This window comes from Acromyrmex echinatior, chromosome 7 (assembly GCF_024713525.1).
Source record: "Acromyrmex echinatior isolate Ae372 chromosome 7, ASM2471352v2, whole genome shotgun sequence".
Taxonomy (NCBI): domain Eukaryota; kingdom Metazoa; phylum Arthropoda; class Insecta; order Hymenoptera; family Formicidae; genus Acromyrmex; species Acromyrmex echinatior.
This window is the reverse complement of record NC_141858.1, coordinates 8,275,497-8,297,126: the sequence shown is the minus strand read 5'-3', so window position 1 is coordinate 8,297,126 and position 21,630 is coordinate 8,275,497. Positions and strand designations below refer to the sequence as shown.

At 32.0% G+C, this 21,630-nt stretch overlaps 1 protein-coding gene and 1 long non-coding RNA gene across 3 annotated transcripts in view; one reads left to right on the top strand and one right to left on the bottom strand.

Annotated features, from left to right (window-relative positions):
- LOC105153680 (uncharacterized) overlaps nt 1-21,630 on the bottom strand; it is a 103,284-nt gene that overhangs the window by 39,399 nt on the left and 42,255 nt on the right. The gene's annotated exons all lie outside the window — the stretch shown is intronic.
- Nucleotides 1-21,630, top strand: part of alpha-Man-IIb (alpha-Mannosidase class II b) — a 194,819-nt gene that overhangs the window by 148,600 nt on the left and 24,589 nt on the right. For both annotated transcript variants that reach the window (XM_087408303.1, XM_011068676.2), the window contains exons 4-5: nt 12,205-12,377; nt 20,159-20,292. In XM_087408303.1, the coding sequence (XP_087264429.1) occupies nt 12,205-12,377; nt 20,159-20,292 (307 nt within the window). The remainder of the gene's footprint in view (nt 1-12,204; nt 12,378-20,158; nt 20,293-21,630) is intronic.

Genomic DNA, 21,630 nt, shown 5'->3' with positions numbered 1-21,630 from the left:
ATACTTGTTCGGTCTCGAGTTAATCCTTTGGGATTACAGAACGCCTGTGGCTGTTCGTCGAGACGAGACGAGGCGAGTTTGTTCGGACAAACGTATGAGAATACTCGAGTCGATCCATCGTCGAAAAAACAGAACGATTCTCGATTTTTGGATAAATGCGTCGCTTCACGAACTGTGATCTCTCTTTTTCTCCCTCTCTCTCTCTCTCTCTCTCTCTCTCTCTCTCTCTCTCCCCCTCCCTTTTTCTTTCTCTTTTTCGTCGCGTCGTTCCTATCCGGTGCAAACAGAGTTCGACGAATTCGACAATACCGGCTCATCAGTCCATTGTCGTCAAGACTACAATAGCGCGAGCGGTGGCGGCTCTTTGGAAAACGTATCCGACAATGGTGGGAAATGGGCGCGATTTCGGTGATCGGGATGCACCGTATGTGCCTGCAAGTCCAGAGACTTGCTATCCTCTCACATTTGGATTCGTCCGTATTGATACGGGGATTTAGGAGGCTATGATGTCGAGCTTCAGGAAGGAAGCGTTCTGTCAAGTCGCATAGTAATCGCTATCGGTTTATAGAAAGTCGAGCGTGCTGATAACTGACTGTATTGTAGCAGGATTTATTGGAACTTTTTACTATTCTTCGAAAATATATAATACTAATAATAATGCGATGATGAATGACTACATCTAACAGAGTAATAACCAGAGTTGGGTAAGTTAACTTTTCTTTTTAACTAAATTAAGTTAAAGTTAACAACCTTGAAAATTTAACTTAGTTAATATACAAGTTAATTTATAATGAAATTAATTGAATTAAAAGTTAAGTTAATTAAAAAAAAAGTAGTTAAAAAGTCGAAAGTTAAATTTGTTTTCTTTTTTATTTTATTATTAATTCATGATTCCACAGTTTCAGTGTCTTACAAATAACGGAAATAACAAATATATACTTCATTTAGAAAATACTCTATATTTATATATTTTGTTTATATATATTGTTTATATATAAGATTCGACTATGAATACTGGCCTGTGATATGACTAAAACTTCAGACACAATACGAGGGAGTAGCGATAGTAATAAGGAATAATAGATTTCAACCTATCAGAAACTAGATACATCGAAATACACGGTTTCTGATAGATTGAAATCTGGAAGTCGATTGTGTAATTTGAAATGAGGTAAAAATTATTAGGTGTTGGAATTAATTCGTAGCGTTTTACAAGTGATGGGAAGTACTTTCATTAATGTATTTTTTAATGCTCATGTGAAATAAATAACATTCTTTCATTAAAAAACGCTACGAATTAATTCCAACACCTAATACAAAAGTGAACAAAGTCACTAGAATATTTATGATTTCATTGTCATAGGTCAACACCTAGTAAAGTTGTTCACTTTTGCAATTTTCACTTCATTTTAAGTTATCGCTATTGTCGCGTATTATGTCTGAGACTTAACTTCAAGAATTAAATAAAAAATTAATAGTTACGGATAAAATGTAACTAAATAAAGTTAAAAAGTTAAGAGTCTAAAATGTAACTAAGTTAAGTTAAAATTAATTAACTTTTTAACTTAACTTTTATTTTTTTAATTTAGCACTACCAACTCTGGTAATAACAAACGATGACAAATAATTAAAATACAAATAAATAGAAACACTCATTTTTTATTAATTCATGGAGAACGGTGAGAGAGAGAGAGAGAGAGAGAGAGAGAGAGAGAGAGAGAGAATTGCGAACATGAGCTACATGAATTATGATATTACAATATTATATAATATATATATATTATTGTATAATATATATAATTGTATAATATATATATATATTAGGTGTTGGAATTAATTCGTAGCGTTTTTAATGAAAGAATGTTATTTATTTCACATGAGCATTAAAAAATACATTAATGAAAGTACTTCCCATCACTTGTAAAACGCTACGAATTAATTCCAACACCTAATATTATACAATTAGAGTAGTGTATATTAAAGTAGTGATAAATTGTCATTTTTCACGCCTGGCGATGGTTTGATTTAGGCTCAGTTCCATACTATAGTACATTGAAAGCACACATTGTTTAAGATAAATATCATTGTGTATGTTCAATGTTTTTAAAGTCTTGATTAAAAAGTTATTTGATTATAAACTGTAATAATTAATAATCATGTATTATCAATATAAACAAAAATTGTCTCTGCGACAGATATCGAATAGCAAGGGTTTTGTTTTTATTGAAAACTATAGTTTATATTAATAATATATGATTGTTAATTAATGTAATTTCAAATCAAATAACTGCAGTATTTCCTTCGAATAAACACTTCTAAAAATTGATTAAAAATTGTCAGTTTAATTTAACATTTTCCATAATTCAAATAGAATTTTAGAGTGCAACACAGCATAATACGTGTAATGTCGATTTGCATAAAATTTGAGCTATCGACACCCGTGACATCTCAGCTGGTCGCGCTGGTCCTTGGAATCTTCAAAGTAAAAGCCAGTGTCTTGCGTCAACAAACCAATTATGCCAATGTATCATCTCAGGCATTCGAGGGATTCGTTTATTAACGAGGTTTCCCGCGTGCTTTTCTCTCGTGGTGTGACAGTGTTACGGTTTCTCAAAGAACGTGCACATTCCCGCTTGTACGCGCATACCACTCTTCCTCTTTGCTCTCTATTCCTTGACATTCCTCGCAGGCATACAAAAGGGCACGACACGAACACCTCGCGATAAATGCAAGGGTGCGTAAGATACTGTGGACTATGAATATGCGGATTTAACATCTATTATAATGTCGAAGACTACTTTTTAATCCTGCAATAATGAGTCACGGTCTCACAGTTATATATCAATGTCTTTCTAAAGTACAATTTTTTTTAAAGACTTGAAAAGAATCGAATATATTTAGAGCGTATATTTCCAATCTATACATATCTCCAGCGAATGGATGAAAAATATTGTAATTGAAAAATATTCTTGGGTACTTTTAATTACAATCTTTTTCCAACGTTATTTTATCAATGAGCGCAAGAAGAATAATGATATGAAATATAATATATAAAAAATTTAAGGGAGATTTCAATAATTCTCCTTAAACAATGCAATTCTTCAATCACGATATGTTTTATTGATGTACTGTCGATATATTTAGCAAAGAGTAGTCTATTGTAATTCCAAATGCCGGTATTCACATCACTGTGTTGTGTTCACATCACTGGGGTATACTTAGTGTTGGTCTTTATTTCGTGAAGAGTAAAAAGTGGAAACATTTTTGAAATGTTTGCATCCTGTTTATTACCTACTTTACGGTGGAATACTAAGACGTGAAAACTTTAACGCGCGTTTCATTTTTGCGTCTTCGTTTTTGTTTCTTTGGTCGCGTTGTTTACTCCTTCGACGACATCATTTCATTCTCGGTCGATGTATAAATAGCACAATCCAGATATATACATTCGAAATCCTCGAACAAAGTGGCGAATCTCATTCGAGAAAATAATCGGAATTATTTGCAATTATTTTCTACGGAAAAATAGAAAAGATAAGATAATCAATTTTATTGTCACATTCCTTCTTTCCAGACCAATCAGAATTGTAATGTGCGAATATTTATATCATCCGCTAAATGACAGATAGGATCACAATTTGAAAAGTAATGATAGTAACTGTATGAGCCAATCTTTTCTGATGAACATTACCTATAAATTTTCAAAAGATAAAATATACCTTTTTTAGATAAATACACGGAAAGTTTTGCTGAAGTATCTGAAAATTTAATTAGATCTGAAAATTTTATTGGATTATCAAAATAATTATATAAGACGATCAAGCTGATTGCTTGATCATCTTACAATTATTTAAAAATATCGAGACTCTTTGGAGTATTCAAATTTCCTGCATAATTATTATGATAATCCAACAAAATTATTTTTTAATCTATTTAAATTTTTAGATATTTTAGTAAAATTATTTCTTCCATGTAAAAGAATCTTACAACAAAATTTAAAAATAAAATTTATGGTGAAATATTGGTTTAAATAGACGTTTATATTATACAGGACTAGGATTAAAATTTTTAACAAGGAATTATTATACTTCAAATAACTATTATTATTACTTATGGGAGATAAAGTCTGCGCAAAGCGTGATTATACTTAACAATTTTTTATATGGCGTATGTAATGTTGCGAACTTCTTAAGAGAGTTATTTATACGTTACCGCGAAACTGCATAGAAGTTGCAGTTAGTAGCTACATATTCCCAAAGTTTAGTCTTTACCGTTGGGAGATTCGAAAAGTTCGGTGGTTTGTTACAGTGTTAATGGTCCCTTGACTAAATTTTTAGTCTTAATAATGAGATCAACGAAAAAACACATAAACTTGCGCAACACATTTTTTTCATGTCGCGTTTTACAGAGAGAGAGAGAGAGAGAGAGAGAGAGAGAAAGAGAGAAAGAGAGAGAGAGATAACAAAACAAAATGCTTGTTTGTTTCGTTATCTCTCTCTCTCCCTCTCCTTCCCTCCCTCCTTTTGATAGCGTTATGAAAAAAAAATAGAAGACAGAAAAGTTAATAAATCGCAAAAGTAAACGAAAAATATTTATCCATACGTAATCTTGATATATTTTAATTAGAAAAATTTTTTCTTTTTATAACGTAATTTTTTTCTTTAATCTAAATCTATTTAAAAAACTAAGCTACATCAAGAAAAATGTTCTGTGCCACTAAATATAATATGAATTCTGAACGAACATAAATCAGAATTCTGATTATTGTGACTGAATTTCTAGTTATCTTAACTAGAATATTTGATAGAATATTTAACTATAAATATCTGATTTGTATATATTTTATTGAATCCACCATCTTAATTGTTGCAACAGATTTTTTGTTTAGTGTAGATTTAATATTAACTATCAAAACAAGTTAAGCTTTTTTTTCTTTCACATGTTAAATTTGCGAAAATCAGGGAAAAGCATTTGAATTCATCGCAAACGTTATTGGTGTGGGAGACGAAGACGTTAATCTTGTCTCCCATACCAATTGTAACTTTACTCTAACGAGATTCTTAAATTTGTATTCTCGAGGAGTACGATGGAATAGGGTTTCGATTAACCTCGATCGAAATGTACTTTCCTAGAAGCGACTCGTAAAAAAAGTAGAACACGCGCAAACAACACACTGACAATTTCGCGTCGCGCAAGATCATCCATGATGAGTTATCCACAGAAGATGAGATGCGCCTCTTTCTTCCGCACTTCTCTCTCTCTCTCTCTCTCTCTCTCTCTCTCTCTTTCTCTCCCCTCCTCCCTTCCTTCTTCTTGTCGTTATCTTCTTCTTTTCCAGTTATATGACCGATGCTCGTAAAAAGCAAGGCGAGTCGGGGAAAAATATCACCTCTTACCATCAGTCGCCTATCCGGTCGACCAACGATAGATACAACGTAATGAAATGAGGGTTGGTTGTCAGCGTCGTACATCAAAACTCACCCCGACCTTCCTATGATCATCTCCATTTTTTATCCGCGTCGCACTTTTTACGAGCACACCTCGATCAATGCTCGGAACGGGAATGAAGCAGCGCCTATGTTAAATCGACCACTCCCGCGCGATCCACTTAAGGCTTGTGTTGGATCGCGAAAACTTTACGGTCCTCGTATACTTCTCGCTTATCGATATTACCTTTCCGCCATCGCGTTTACTTTTCCGGTACTCCTGTCGTGTGCGGAGAGATGAAGAAATAAATCCGAACGATCGCGCGATTTCCCAATTTGAAAGTCTGATCGACCTACTCTAGGAGGATCATCCCGATCGTCCAATAAGTCCAGTCGACTTCTCTTGCACCTCCTGGATCGGCGGTATCGTGCTATCTCACTGCCCCGATATTAATATTCGATGCCATTAACGGTGCAGCAATTGCTTCCACCGGCCGAGACACGCTCCCTTACGCTTCAATCTGAATTCCAATTCGGTCCCTGCGTTTGGGTATAATACCAGTGGCTGTGATTGCGCGCCAAGGCGAGGGCACTCCCAGTACACGCTCCATCTTCCCGGCCGGTGTCGCGGTTAAGGACGATAATAGCGATTCGAGCAAGTAGCTAGCAAAGTTACCGGCGAGGTGACAAAGTACATGAGGGTCGTACAGAAGGGGTAAAGGGAACGGAGATGGCCCTATGTACTCCGTGGATGGTGGGAACCGGTGAGAACAGACGAGGGCAAAGGGTGAGGGAGGGTGTATTAAAGGGGCGCTATGACCCGATGCGCTTGTCTCATGCATACCAATAAGCCCTGGCTGCTGTGCGTCTCGTATGTAGCCGAGTATCCGCCTGCAGCTTGCCGACAACTTCGCTTATTTGTCCTGTGAAATAGATTCCGCGTCGCTCTTGGCCCTTGACTACGGTCGTGATCAAGATTACCGTTTGTATATGTATACGATAGACATATTGTAAATGTAGAATAAATTATGCAATCTCATTATTTGAGCGTTGTTCAATAAACCCTGAGATACATGTATATACCATGGTATATATATCTTTAAAGGCAATATGTATAAAAATGAGGATTTGTGAATTTACAGAATTTTAAAAGTGACACGAATAATTATACGTGCAGGGTCGCTTGACATTAATACTACAAAATTATATTATTATGTGTAAAATAAAAAAAATTTTGATTATAGTCTTGTGAAATAAATTTTATAAAAATTATAATATTATTTTATAAAAAAGATGAGAAAGATAAAATTTATAAAAAACGAAAATAAGTTAGGATTATAATAATCTATAATATAAATACACATAAAAAAATAAATTGATAAATTTAATAATTATTATGATTATTATAAAAAATAATTATATTATATTTTTGTGTCATAAAATAATGTGAGAAATTTTGATAAATAAAATTAATTATTTAATAAATGAAGATCATATACACAATATGAACAAATAGGAAAGATCGGGTCTCGTTGGCACAGTTTTCACAATTTCGGCATTAGATTTTTAAAACAATTAATTATTATAATTAAAATATGATAGAGAGAACCTTTCTCTATATTTTCATACCAATAATTCCATACACATATTGTTTCTTCGCAATAAATGAAATATGGACACGCTGCATTGTAATTAATTTATGTGCCCCGAAATGTGGGATAAATTATATCACAGTATAAACTGCTTCTATGATAAACTTTATATTAAATTAACAAAAATGTAATAGAAAAATAACAGAAATAAAAATTAGATATGTACTTCTTAATAAAAATTGTATCTTTCAAAGTTTACTTTGTAATGATCAAATAGCAAAATGTTAAAAAATAAGTGTAATTATTTTAATTCTACTTATTTTAATATAAAAATATTTTTTTAGTTGATTTATGGAATTAAGACACGATGGTTATATGTGGCCAATGATCTACTCAACGTATGCAAAGTCTTTTATTACAGAGTGCGTTAACAGACACCATTTCATGTGACAGATTTTTCAGAGCCAAAGGATAAGTAAGTCTACCGCTCTTCTTTCTCAATTCTTATTTGACTCAGAGAAAATGATTTGTTTTCTTGAATATTCTAGAAGGTTTTAAATATACAATTTAGAATATACGCAATCTAGTGGTTTATTAATTTAATTTTCTTAGCAGCGGCTGCATCTCATTCCCTTAACGGATTACAGCGTGTTGCGCTCGACTGCGTTGTCGGATTATTTGATACCCGTTACGATAAATAAATACGGTTTATAATCCGTCTCTAATTATTATTCGCTTTTCGTTGTCACTGTTTACGCTCGTCAGTACTGTCTCGTGACTGTCTGTCTGTTATCCTTTTTTTTCTCTCGTTCGAACAGCTGAGAACTTTCGCACGGACTAATATTCGGTGCTCTTGCGAATTTCGTGTGTGTGTGTGTATGTGTATGTGTATATATATATAAAAGAGTAGCACATATATATATATATATATATATATATATATATATATATGTGTGTGTGCTACTCTTTTACTTGAGATAAGAAACCGTCATTTATATTTGATTTGCAGCTGGGATAGTGGCGATAAATTCGCCTCATATTAAATATAAAGCATTTTATTAGAGTTAAATTGTAATTGAATGTTCACACGTGCGGTACAGCGAATTAATCTAATCTAAGCTTTTCTTGTGATATGAGCCAATATATCTCATCCCTGATGACACGTCTGATTTTGATCATTTTATTACAACAATGAACGAATTATCATTACTTAAAATAACGTATTATATGCTAACAAACTTTTCTTTTAATTAATGATACGTCGTTTAGATTGCTTTCTCAAACCAAAAGACATTAATACAAAATTATGAAGTGCTCAAAAATTTACTTGCCTGCTCTTGAATCAGATTTCTTTCTTTTTCTATTGTAATACTTGTTTGATTTAAATGAAACTTAGGAAGAAATATATACCTACGTTGTAAAAGAAATTACTTTGCAGTAACTTTTCCATTGTTTCTTTTATCATAAAAATATAAACGAAATCCCGGTCTCCCCTAATATCAATAGAACATCAATTTAGGGGATACCGGGGTCAGTTGAATACAGGGGTAAGTAGAATAATCGAGATTACATTAAAAACAAAACATGCGAGATATGCGTAAACGTGTCTGAGTACGCAGCAGCGATTGCCGCTAAGTCTGCTGTAACATTTTGTTGCAAACACATCTATGATAGAAGTTATGCCACAATTTTAAAAAATCATACACTTAAGTAAATATTTTTATTCTTAAAGTTTTTGTTTTATTATCATATATGATTGTCTGAGATATTTGATTTTGACTTAGATAGTAAGTGTAATTCTTACTTAATAAAGTTCAACAAATTTTTTTTGTTTATGTTTCTCTGTTATCGTATATTGTTAATATTTTTAAAAAATGAATGGATGAGGATAGTAGACTAACCATAGCATGGAACTGTATGACTCATTTAGTGACGACTCTTATAATACTTACTCAAAATTTTATTCCTTTAAAAAGATTTTCCTCAGTGATAAATGTTATAAGTTTAGTTCTCTCATGTCCAATCTCGAAAACTAGGCTTATTCGACGTGTTTTTGCACGAAATGAATAAATTTTGCGAAAAGAAGTATTGTTTGCCCTGCGAAGCGAATGTTTGTGTTTAAAATAAATATATTTTAAAATATATTTATTTATAAATATATTTTTATATTATATTATTAAATAATATAATATATTATATTATTTATAAATATATTTTTATGAAAGTTTTATTAATATGTAGCCAAAGACGTAGCTTAAAATACATTAATCTTTATTTTAATAATCTTAGTCGAATTATCTTAGTCCCGGGGTAAGTTGAATCAGATGGAATGCATTAGAAAAATGCATTTTTTTCATATTAGTTATCAGTTGCCCCTTATTATTAAAATATTATTAGGTAGTCAAATACATATAATAACTGGTGTAGAATTCATTTTTTCGATAAGTCTCTTAATTTTGTCTGTAAAAATTCGAAACTGAAAAATGAGTCTATTAGCCCCGGTCTCCCCTACTATTTTCGTGAACTTTATGTATATTGTTCATTCTCCTAAAATAGTGTCGAGCGATGAAATAAGATTTTAATCCCTATCACTTGGAAAAAATATTCCTTTCGTCAAGAGAATAAACATTGGATAGAAAATAATCAGCGATAAACATTGCGCCGAGAAATAACGTTATCCGTCGTCCTGGAGAGAGAAGAGAGACGGACGTGACAGGCGGGATACGGCCAGCGAAACGAATTTTGATTAACGAGAGAGCTTTCGCAAATTCGGGAGCGCGTTCCGCGCGAAAGAACGTTCCAATTTGTCCGCGTAGTGAGCGCGAAATGAAATTAAGGCAGACGCGAATTTGATCAGCGGCGGCGGCGGTGACCAGAGCCCGAAATCTCGGTGAAAACGCAGAGCTCGGTCGAAACGCTTGGAGGGACGACGACTAATGACAGTTACCGCTGTGAGTTGATTCCCGCTTAAAAGATTTACGCCGCCTTGTGTAGCTTTGCAAATCAAATATCCGACTGGCTTCGCCAAAAGTACTTGCGCTCGCGAAACGAAAAACCGAAGCGTATCTATTTACTCTTTCGAGACCATTGAGACTGTATTTTTAAAATCTGCGAAAAAAGTGAAAAACTATTCACATTTAAATTAAGAATCAGAAATGCAGTATAATGATAAAATAATTTAATTTATTTTAATCATATTTTATTGTGTTTTTTATAACAATCAGAATAATTTTATTTTCTCTCGATAGCTATACGTCAAAATAAAAGTATCATTATAATTTACCGCGTACAATTTTTTATTATATATTAGATACGTCATAATATTTTATATCGTGACATTTTTTTCAGTTACAAGAATTAAAGATTTAAATAATACGAGTAATCGCGTGAAAATAATTCATGTAATTTATCATGCAAAAAGATACCTGTCAAAAGTGTCACTTTTCCGAATTCGTACAACGAAGAAAGTATAAAACTTGGAACTTTGGAGGCATTATCGTCTACTGACGCGTCCTAAATTGCATAAATTCACCGCCGACAACACATAATAAATCGCTCGTATTGTGTCGAGCGCAACGTTGTATCTCACGTCATTTGAATTATTAACTTGCTATAGCAGTATGTATATCAATTACACGATATTGACATTGTCGTTCCACTATTCCATGTCATTACAGAGAAAGAGAGACAGGGAGGGGAAGAGAGGAAAGAGACAGTTATCGCGACCGGTTATCTAGAATTGATCGAACTTATCGTGTGCCTATTCTCAGTATGAATATACAACGAAAGAGGATCGAATTGAGTATCGATTATGAATTAGAAGATTACACAATATCGTGCGGCTTTAACTGGAACATGAATTAGCCAATGTGATCACATGAGCTTGCACACGAAGTAATCTCATACAATCTCGCTTCTCGCGTACCTATGCCATTTAACGTATTTTAATTTTTGCAATCTGATGAAACTGTCGTTGTAATAATTATCATTTCCAACGAAATGAGAGCAATGTATTGCGGAAGCATTCGAGTCTACATCAGGTTCACCTTCGGGCTCACTCTCACGATTTAAAAATCCGGTCGCCCTTTAATTGCATTCCAGTGCGAAGTATTAGCAACAAAGCGAGCAGCAATAAAAAAAATCGCACGATGGCACACACCCGCATAGTCGAGTGGGGGAAGAGAAAAAGAGAGGAATGTCGTTCGCACTCCACTTCAAATATCGACACGTCGATACTCGAGACAGATTGAAACACTCTTTTTAAATGCGGCCGAGAGAGCGCGAGTTCAGAGATAAACTAATAAATCGCGCAAATCGTCTCTGCCGGTTCATTTCTCAACTGCGAATACAGATTAATAATGATGAGACACGGCACAGTGTATCAATTACATTGTCGTTATCAACATCGTCAAGCTGATGTCGATATTGCACGAGCTAATTAACGAATCCCCATGTTAGCAAGCTGTTACTGTCGAAAATCGAGATTGACTGAATTGTACTGGGTAATAGATCATTTCGAAAGATTCTGATTAACAAATATGAGAATTAGACCATCGATATAGAATTTTGACGAGACAGCATCGTTATTTCGATCGCATCATCGAGTAAAATTCTATTCTACTGATGTTGTCTTTAATGATTAGCGAATAACAGAAATTGTTCCATTAATTTTAATAGAAAACATCAATTCCATTGATAACAAGCATTTATCCTTGAAAAATTCTGCCGCTTTTAATTAATTTTTTTATTAATCTAAGAAATCAAGTCGTATAATTTATCAGAAAACAACTCGAAATGTTGTTCCTGGATATAATTTAAATTAATTATGTTAATGCGCGGTACAAAAATCAGATTATAAAAAATAATAAATAAATTAATAAAAAATAAGAATAATATAGATAAGATTACGCATAAATAAATAAATAAATGAATAAATAAATGAATAAATAAATAAATGAATAAATATAAAGTGCTTTAATTTTAAGTTAAAGATTTTTGAAATTATATTCACTCGAATACAGGAAATTTCCGCATTTTACATTTAATTATCACTTTTACCAAGAATCGTTAATAATGCTTCCGGCTATACTAAATATTTTATGAAAGGCAGCATTAACCTATACGGCATATTACTATTTGTGGCACGTTTCTGATAAAACTCACGATGGTATCGCGTTTCTCTGTTGCAGGTTATCCTTGTGCCTCACAGTCACACCGATCCAGGATGGCTGAAGACATTCGAGCAGTATTTCCACAGTTCTACGAGGAGCATCCTAAATAACATGGTCTCGAAACTGCAACAATGGCCGAACATGACCTTTATCTGGAGCGAGGTTTCATTCTTATCACTATGGTGGGACAGGTGAGTGCATTCTATGTACATGCGCGATCAAATGTTTTGAAATATTTACAGTAAAAGAGAGGAAACACTTCAAATACTTTATGTCAGAAAATACATCGAGAAATTGTCTTCAAATTATAATATACGTATATTTACATAAAACGAACACTTCCTTTTTTATGTTTAAATGTTGAAAACTAGTATGATAATAATAATAATACATATATATATATATATATGTAATAAATAGTTAAATATAGAAAGAATAACGCAAATAATAATTAAATGATATTATACAAGATAAATAAAAATTAATGAAATTTTCAAAACGACACCGTGCAAATTTCCTCTAAAGCATTCCCAGAATTCACAAGGTATAATTAATATTTCTCTGAAGGGGTGACTTATTAATACGAATATTGACTTATGCATTTGTAATTAAAGACAAACACCAGTGCATTTGTGTGCTAATCTATGGATTTTCGTAATCTCGTGAGCTTTTCCTGAAATTATAAAATGGAACTCTCAAATAAAGCGTTGTATAAACGAAAACTTATAGCCTCGAATAATTGTACATATTTAGTAACGCAACGTTCATTGTCTATTTTCGAAATTCAAACTCGCGACACGATTGACGAGCTTCCTATCAACATTGTTTTACTCTTTTGAGAACGCTTCTATGTATACTGACACTGGTTTCTACATTTCTATTCTAATTAAAGACAAACGTTTGTCCGAGCATTCGTGCGTTAAACAAACCGTTTTTCGCACGCAAGCATCTCTCTTGGAAATGGATTGTTGTAAAATAGGCCGGGAGGATGAGAGCGATCGTATCGGAAACTGGATGGTGGTGATTCTCGAGTCACTTGGCGCTTGGAAGAACGAAGCGGAAACTCGAGAACAACGCCGGGTAGCAGTTCTCCTCTTCTTAACGAGCCGCGGAAAAGCCGTGGATGAAGTAGGGATGAAAAAGACGGAGAAGTGTCACGAGTGGATTCCGAGAAAAGAGAGAGAAAGAGAGGGAAAGAGAACAGATAAAATGATAAGTTCCAGATGAGTTTCACTGGGGAGCTCGCTTTCATTACTCTCTTCCAGTTGTTAGAGACAGAATGTGAAAATCCTGCAGATTTGCTCAAAAGTAATTTTTACTTGAAGGTTTAGTCATGCCGCGCGAATCGATTTTATTGGATCATTGAAAAAAAATGGGAATGGAAATACGAATGCTTACGAATTGTCAGGTATGCAATCTCAATTGAAGAGCAATCAGTGAAGAAATGATAAATAATTATAATCTAGAGGAAAATCATATAATATTGATTAGCTTATATATCGATCAAAATTAATTTTTACTTGTCCCATTAGATGATAACGCTGTACGTACACGAAAGGATGCATCCTATTGTTTTATATATCATCGTAATCCGCGTATTACTAAATCGTAGCGAATAGAGCTCTTGTTGACAGCGTGTGTTTTGGACAAAAATTATTTTTCAGAGCTGATCTCTTGTTTCTCAGACAATTAAATAATTTTATCGCATTATATATACTATATTTTTATTTAGTCTATCAGCTGTAAGAAAATAGCATTGATATGATCATTTTGTTTATATAACGATGCAAGATATTCAAAAATATCTCGTCTTTCATTCCATCGGCCAACCTGTAAGGGTTTTAACTCTTAGGCCGATGTTTTATGTTGTACAATGTTTGTTTTAAAGTCTTTTAATTAGCTGTAGGATGGAGAGATCTGAGAACCCCCCTCTTTGTCTGCAACCAATCAAAGGGCTTCATAAAACCTTATTGTACTTTATTGATATATTAAATATTGGCCTTAAACTGTAACGTTCAAGAAATCATATATGTAATGTATATTCACGTACATACATACATGATTTTTTGAACGTTACAGTTTACAAGGAAAACATTATATATATAATTTCATATGTCTTACGTATCATAAAATATGTATTACGTAAATTTTAATAATTTACAAAGACTTTTAAAATTTAAATGATTTAAATATTTTAGTCATTTTCATCTAGAAATCTATTGAGTTTATTGCTAGTAGATACAACAATTTTTTCACAACCTTGAATTCTTTTCCTTTTTGCCTCGCTTTTTGCTAATTATCAGCTTTATAAAGCTAGCGAGACCAAAGAAAATCAGCAGAATCAAATTAGACTCATCGAAATTTTTAGTACTCATTTTATACTGAATTGTACCATTAATGATAATTTTGTACCTTGTGCCATTTCGAAAAAAATTGTGGCGATGCTAGCTTAATATTAAGCTGGCAAGATCAAAATAAAAGAAAAGAAAAAAAATAATATCAATAGAAATCAATACGATTGAATTTGTATTATTTTGTATTGCCAAAAACTATTCTATATTATGTGTCATTTCTAAATAAACAGTGGCGCTGTTAATTTAAGATTTAAGCTAGCAGGACCATTAAAAAAACAACACAAGGCAAAAATTAACACAACTGAATTTGTACTAATTTGTACCATTGAAAATAAATTAAAGACTTTAAAGATCGTAAATTGTTCTATGGATCGGTTATTTTTAATTTATCATTTTCATATAAATAAATCATTTTCTCCATTTGTTTACAATTTTTATCAATATTTGTTATCATCGACTCACCAATTAAAAAATTTTGTAAAAATATCATTATATTCCCATGAAAATTTCAAAATGGAACTCGAATTTTTTAACTATACAATCTATTCGAGTTCTATGTTGAAATTTTCAGAGTTGCTTCATAATTGAAATGGGAATATAATGATATTTTTACAAAATTTTTTAATTGGTAAGTCGATGATAAAAAATATTGATAAAAATTGTAAATAAATAGGGAAAATGATTTATTTATATGAAAATGATAAATTAAAAATAACCCATCCATAGAACAATTTACGACCCTTATAAAAATTTTTGGCCGTTTTTAGCTCGTTTTTAGTTCGCGCGAACGGTTAATTTGAGTGGTGAAAACGTACATTTTACTCAATGAGTACGACTCTGTTTTTAGGTCGCAAACAGGAACTTTTACGTAAAATGAGTGGTTAAAACGGATTGCACTCATGCAGGACACGAGTATATCTGAGTGATAAAAACATATACATTACGAGTATTTTTGAGTGGTAAATATGTGCTGCGTAAATTTGAGATGAAAAAACGTATACGAGTGCAAAATATTCATTTAGCACTCGTCACTCACATTGCACGTTTTTATCACTTGAATTACGTAATTCGTAGTAAAGCATAACCGATAGCACGAGAAAATTAGCTCCGCTCCTGTCGAGATTCGAATCAAAGCCTGCTCTTCAAGTCTGCTCTACCGAGGCTGCCACTTTTCCACTGAGCCACGTAACTCCTATGTCGATATTCGCTCTGTTGTACTTATATACATCTTATTATATACATCTTACTTATATACATCTTACAAAAGTAATTATATTTAATACATTGTATACAAATATATGTGATGTACAGATATAGGTATATAAAAACACACACACACACACGCGCGCGCGCACGCACACAAAGATCTCAGAATTACGGTTCATAAAAGAGTTATAAATAATAATTGGAAATACAACATAAAACGACGCAGTAGTTTATTAAATGTGTTTACAAAGTTTATTAAGGAATATGAATGATGAATATATAATATATTAAAAATAATAGATAATAATTCTAATCTTGCATTCATTACGAGAGTTATGATGTGAGGAAGTATGATATGTTTTATGATGTAATGCATTGAATTTAATATACTTATTCCAAACAGGGCTGCATTCAGGAATTACGCTCAGATTACTCTAGCTATAAGTTACGTCACGTATATTATAGCAAAAATGCAGTGTTATCTAGGCATAATTCCTGAACACAGCCCAGGTGAAGATGTATCACATCAAGCCGAACGGAGAATGAAGTTAAATTGTATTTTGCTATACTTCTTTATCATCTCTCTATATTTATGTATCACCAAATAACCAAGTCTTCTTTACTTCCTGTATTTTACTCCCTATAGCAATGATTTAACGTGAGTTATATGATAAGGTTGCGCTACTTATTACATTGACAAATCGATTCAACTGACATAATAATAATATTATTAATATTACAGTAAAAAATTAAAATTACAATACTAATATAACATAAAAGCATATATAATAGATTGGTTGCCTGCAAATTATTCCAATTCCTTCTTTCTAATTTTTGTGGCGTAAATCTTGGCGCGCAGCGTCATATAAATATCGGAGTTACCTTATTGTTTGAATTCCATTTCAATTTATTAGATATTGTATGAAATATTTAAAAATTATTATATGTATATATATTAAAATAAAATACTATTTAATCGTTTAATGTAAAATTGATGTGATAATTAATAAACGCGATAAATAAATGATTATTAAAAGAGGGACGTATTAACGTGTTCTCACTTACCAGCTGAAAAACGGACATTGAAAACGGACAATCCACTCAAAAATACTTTCAACGGAAAAACGAGTATTGAAAACGAACAATTCACTCAAAAATAAAAATACTCATACGTATATTCATTTATATTCGTTATCGTTCTTCGCGATACACTGCGAGTGCTTGTGAGTGCAAGAAAAGGGCAAGAACGGACTAAAAACGGGCTAAAAACGGACTAAAAACGTCCATATGAGATCAAAACGGTGAAAAATTTTTATAAGGATCTTTAAAATCGATCTTTTACATTTTTTTGTAACGACTAATCGTTTCGACGATATAATAATTTGAATATTCGCATGAGCGACATTTTTTATGAATTTCTGCAACTTACTAAATTTGCATCAATACAAAAAAAAGATGTCATATGTATTTTTTTCGCGAAACACGTGTCTCATATTTTTATCTGTAGAAGATTAGCAAATTAAAAAAAAATAAAATAAAACGATGTTTCAAAAATGCCCAGTTTGACGTGGAATATCTCATAGATTTTAAATATTTTATATATACTAATAAAGTCATTTAAGGAGACATGTAAAATATTAACTTATTTTCAATAGTACAAATTAGTACAAATTCAGTTGTGTTAATTTTTGCCCTTGTGTTGTTTTTTTTTTGGTATATCCTGCCAGCTTAAATCTTAAATTAGCAGCGCCATTATTTTTTTTTGGAAATGACATAATATAGAATTGTTTTTGGCAATACAAAACAGTACAAATTCAATCGTATTGATTTCTGATTATTGATTTCTATTATTTTTCTTCTTTTCTTTTATTTTGAATTGTTCCTGGCAGTTTAATATTAAACTAGCAATTTTTTTCGAAATGGCACAAGGTACAAAATTATCATTAATAATACAATTTAGTACAAAATGAATACTAAAAATTCCGATAGTCCGATTTATTCTACTGATTTAGTCTTGTTAGTTTTATAGAGCTCTAATTATCAATCTTTGTATCCAATTTTAAAATAATTTCCGTTCTTTTATTAAATATAATTTGAATTATAATAATAATATAAATAAAAAATTTTTTTTAATTTTCATTAAGTCTCTCAAATTATTTTACAAAAACGTAGAACGACCGGTATTATATAACTTCTCCCTGTATATAATCGATTGAAAGCCTTAAGATACAGTCAGTGGTACAAGAACATCATCAGCAGTTCTGTGACAGAATATATTAAAAATTAAAGTTATATTTTAAAAGTACGTTACATTCATTAAAATGCATTTACTTATTATGTTGTGCTATTTTCATTAATTATAGCTTGTCATCATGCTTTTCATGAGACATGCTTTTTACGAGATTTTCATAAACGTAAAAATGACATCGATCGATGGATTGGCATTCTCAATGTCCGGACGCAAATCTGATTAAAAATATCTCGTCAATCATAATGAAAATAAAGCTTTGAGAAACATGAATATTTATTTTAAAAGAATTATCTTGGCACATTTAGAAGATTTGAAGGTTTTAACTCGGAACTCTATCTGAAAATCACAACAAGATATAATCAATAATAATTGGTGATTAGATATCATACTATGTATTTTTAGTGCATGTAATGTATACTAACAATATTTAAGATATAACTTCAATTTTTAATATATTTGTTTTTTTTTTTTAAAGAATTGCTCTCGTTTATCATTGACTATTAAAATATAAAACAATCATACATTTGAAATGTATTTTTCTAAATAGCTCTATACTTTTATATCCCATTGGAGTTTACAGTATATTTTTTATTTTATTTTTATATATTATATTTAATTTTTGTTAAATCAATATAAAATAATACTTAATTAATAATTAAGATGATAAAAAATAGTTATAAAATAGAATTATTTAAATAATCGCAATTGATAAATGTATAATTTACAATCATTCTTTAAATAAACGTGTGTTAAAAATAATTACATTATAAATTTACTTACAGATTTCCAGCATATAAAGATCTCTTTAATAGATGCCTATTAAGCATTAAAATTTAATGATGATATTTATTCTAGTAATTTAGCTGCGTTTTTAAACCGATAAAATTTCGACGCGCAGTTGACGAAATTACTACAAATATAGCATATATGCATATAGTACATACAGATTCACATTGAATTATTTAAGCATTAAAAAAATTCAGCTTCGATCGTTATGGCCATTTTCTATTTCCTATTTGTGTGTTGAGTTTAAAAATAATTATATTCTTTTTTCTAAGATTATTGAATACTTTCCATATTTATTTTTAAAGATCTTTTATCATATTTGATTTATTTTAGTAAATTACAATCTAGATACACAGACAATTTCTTTTAATACTTAAAAGAAATTGTCTTTTAATACTTAACTTTAGTAAAATTACGTTTTTTATCTCAAGATTAAAAAATGAGATAGTTTAGAATAATCATTTTTATTTTGTATTTTATTTCGAAATATATTCGTTGTTAAAATTTTGTATAAACCAATCAGGCTGATTGCACCGACATACATTGAAACCCTAAGAACGTAAAACGCTAGGAAATTGTATCGGCATCTGACGCATAAAAAATTTATCGCATCGGTGGCGATGCAGTTTAAACAGATCCACGTCGAGGAAAGCTCATCTTCAAAATGCCCCAGTTTGGCCTGGGCGTAACCACCTTAGCTTTAGCGACCTTAAACCAACCTACTAGCCATCTGGGAAAACAGAGAGAGAGAGAGAGAAAGAAAGAGAGACATATAGTAGGTGGAATCCGTGGCGGCTTTATGGCCGACATAAACGACGTAATGTGGAAACCACCTTCGAATAGGGAAGGATATGTAGGTCGTACATAACACTCGGACGCACAAATCACGTAAATCCTAGCTGGCTGAAATGCGACGGCGGTAGCGATAAATATGATTTGCAACCGAATTGCATGATAGCTAGTATAAAACAAACGCGAGTCAGGACAAGTCACGCGAGAATGATTCAATTCGACGTTGATCCAAAGTCGAACTGGGATTAATCATTTATGGTGGAGAACGATTGTCTGTGTAAAATACAAATCGATTTCATACATATAATCTTCATTTTTTTGTTTATTGTTGAATTTAGAGTCGATTTTTCAAGCCAGAATTTAAGCATAATATATTTTTGTACGTTTTTAAAATTTTATGTTAAATTATTAAACATTTGATATTACATTATTTCCTTACGTTCTATTTTTTTCTCTACTGATAAATTCTTTAAAACTTGAAAGATATTCTTAACCTAATCTTTGGAAAAAGTTCAATTCTATTTTTTGTTTTAAATTCGCGTTCATTTTCTCTTATCATAAGAAGTTTTATCTTCATTTTCAGTGCTCACCCGACGAAGAAGATGGTCATAAAAAGATTAGTCAAGGACGGCCGACTAGAAATGACCACCGGAGGCTGGGTCATGACTGACGAAGCGACTTCTCACATTTATGCTATGCTGGACCAACTCATTGAAGGTAAGTAAAAGTAACTTATATTCTCATTTCAGAACATCAAATTAGGAATTACAAATATTTGCTATAAAGTGCTAAAAAAAAAATTTAGTATAACGTTTAATTTAACTGCTAAATCTATAGAAAACTCTATAGAATAAACTTACAATTATGAAGAGAGAAAATGAATTGGTATTCAATTTCAAAATTTTCTTTAGGAAAAATATTTTAATTTATATCAAATAATATTAATTTACATATTGATTGATTCTATTATTACTCAACATATTTTTCGATGAAAAATTTTAGCAAATTAATCAGTAGTTGATGTAGTTGATTATTATAGCTGTAGCTGATTATTATAGAATGTCAAAACTTTTTGCCGCGTCATTATACTTGAGTTTCCTACATAATTGTTTTAATACTCCAATAAAATTATTTGTAGATCATGCATCTATCTAAATTTTTATTTTATCGAAATACTTCAGCAAAATCGTTCTTTTTATGTAATATTAATTTTATTTTTCTTATCATTATACCGAGTATATTACTATATAATAGAAATTATCAAATCTAATACTAGGATCTTGATATTAGGATAATCTTAGTATTAATGTAACACGAGAATTGCCAGAATACAGAGTGTAAAATGTACATAAAACTCCGAATCGCAAAAAAAAATGAGATCCATAAAAACGAACGGAAACGTGAAGGATACAAGCTGATGAAAAAAGATATTCTCTTCCTTCCGACGCTATAAAAATCAATCGGCGTTTTAAAACTCTATCGACAACCAAAAGGACGTCGGAATTCCGGCAACCGCTAGATAGCTAGGTAGGATATTTCTGACTGTCGTTTGCTAGCCAAGTGTCGATCGACAGGAAGCAATAAGGATCTCCACCGATGCACTGCGCGAAAGGGAGAAGATTCGAGTGGATGGAAAGGATTTCTCTCGTCCTGCCACGCGGCAGGACTATGACGAGAAGAGGGAGAGAGGAAAGAGTAATAAGGCGGCACGGCGGGTGCAAGCAGGTTTCTCAACAGAAAATTGCTCTCCACCACGTCGTCGTCGTCGTCGTCATCTTCTACGTCCTCTCGGAACCTTCTGATTACGATCCTCCTCCTCTTACTCCTCTTCAACCTTCTCCTCTTTCTCGCAATGAAGAGAAAAGGATCCTTCTCGCTCTCACTCGGTTTAATGTTACCACGAAAGATTTTACCGCCCTCGTGGAAATTTCAGTCGGCGTTGATTACCTTTCCACGGGAAACGCTCTCGCGTGCTGTATCGTCGGAATATCACGAGGCAGAACAGTTTCCCTTACACAAGGGGAAGGGATGATAATAACTATTATCGTACGTATG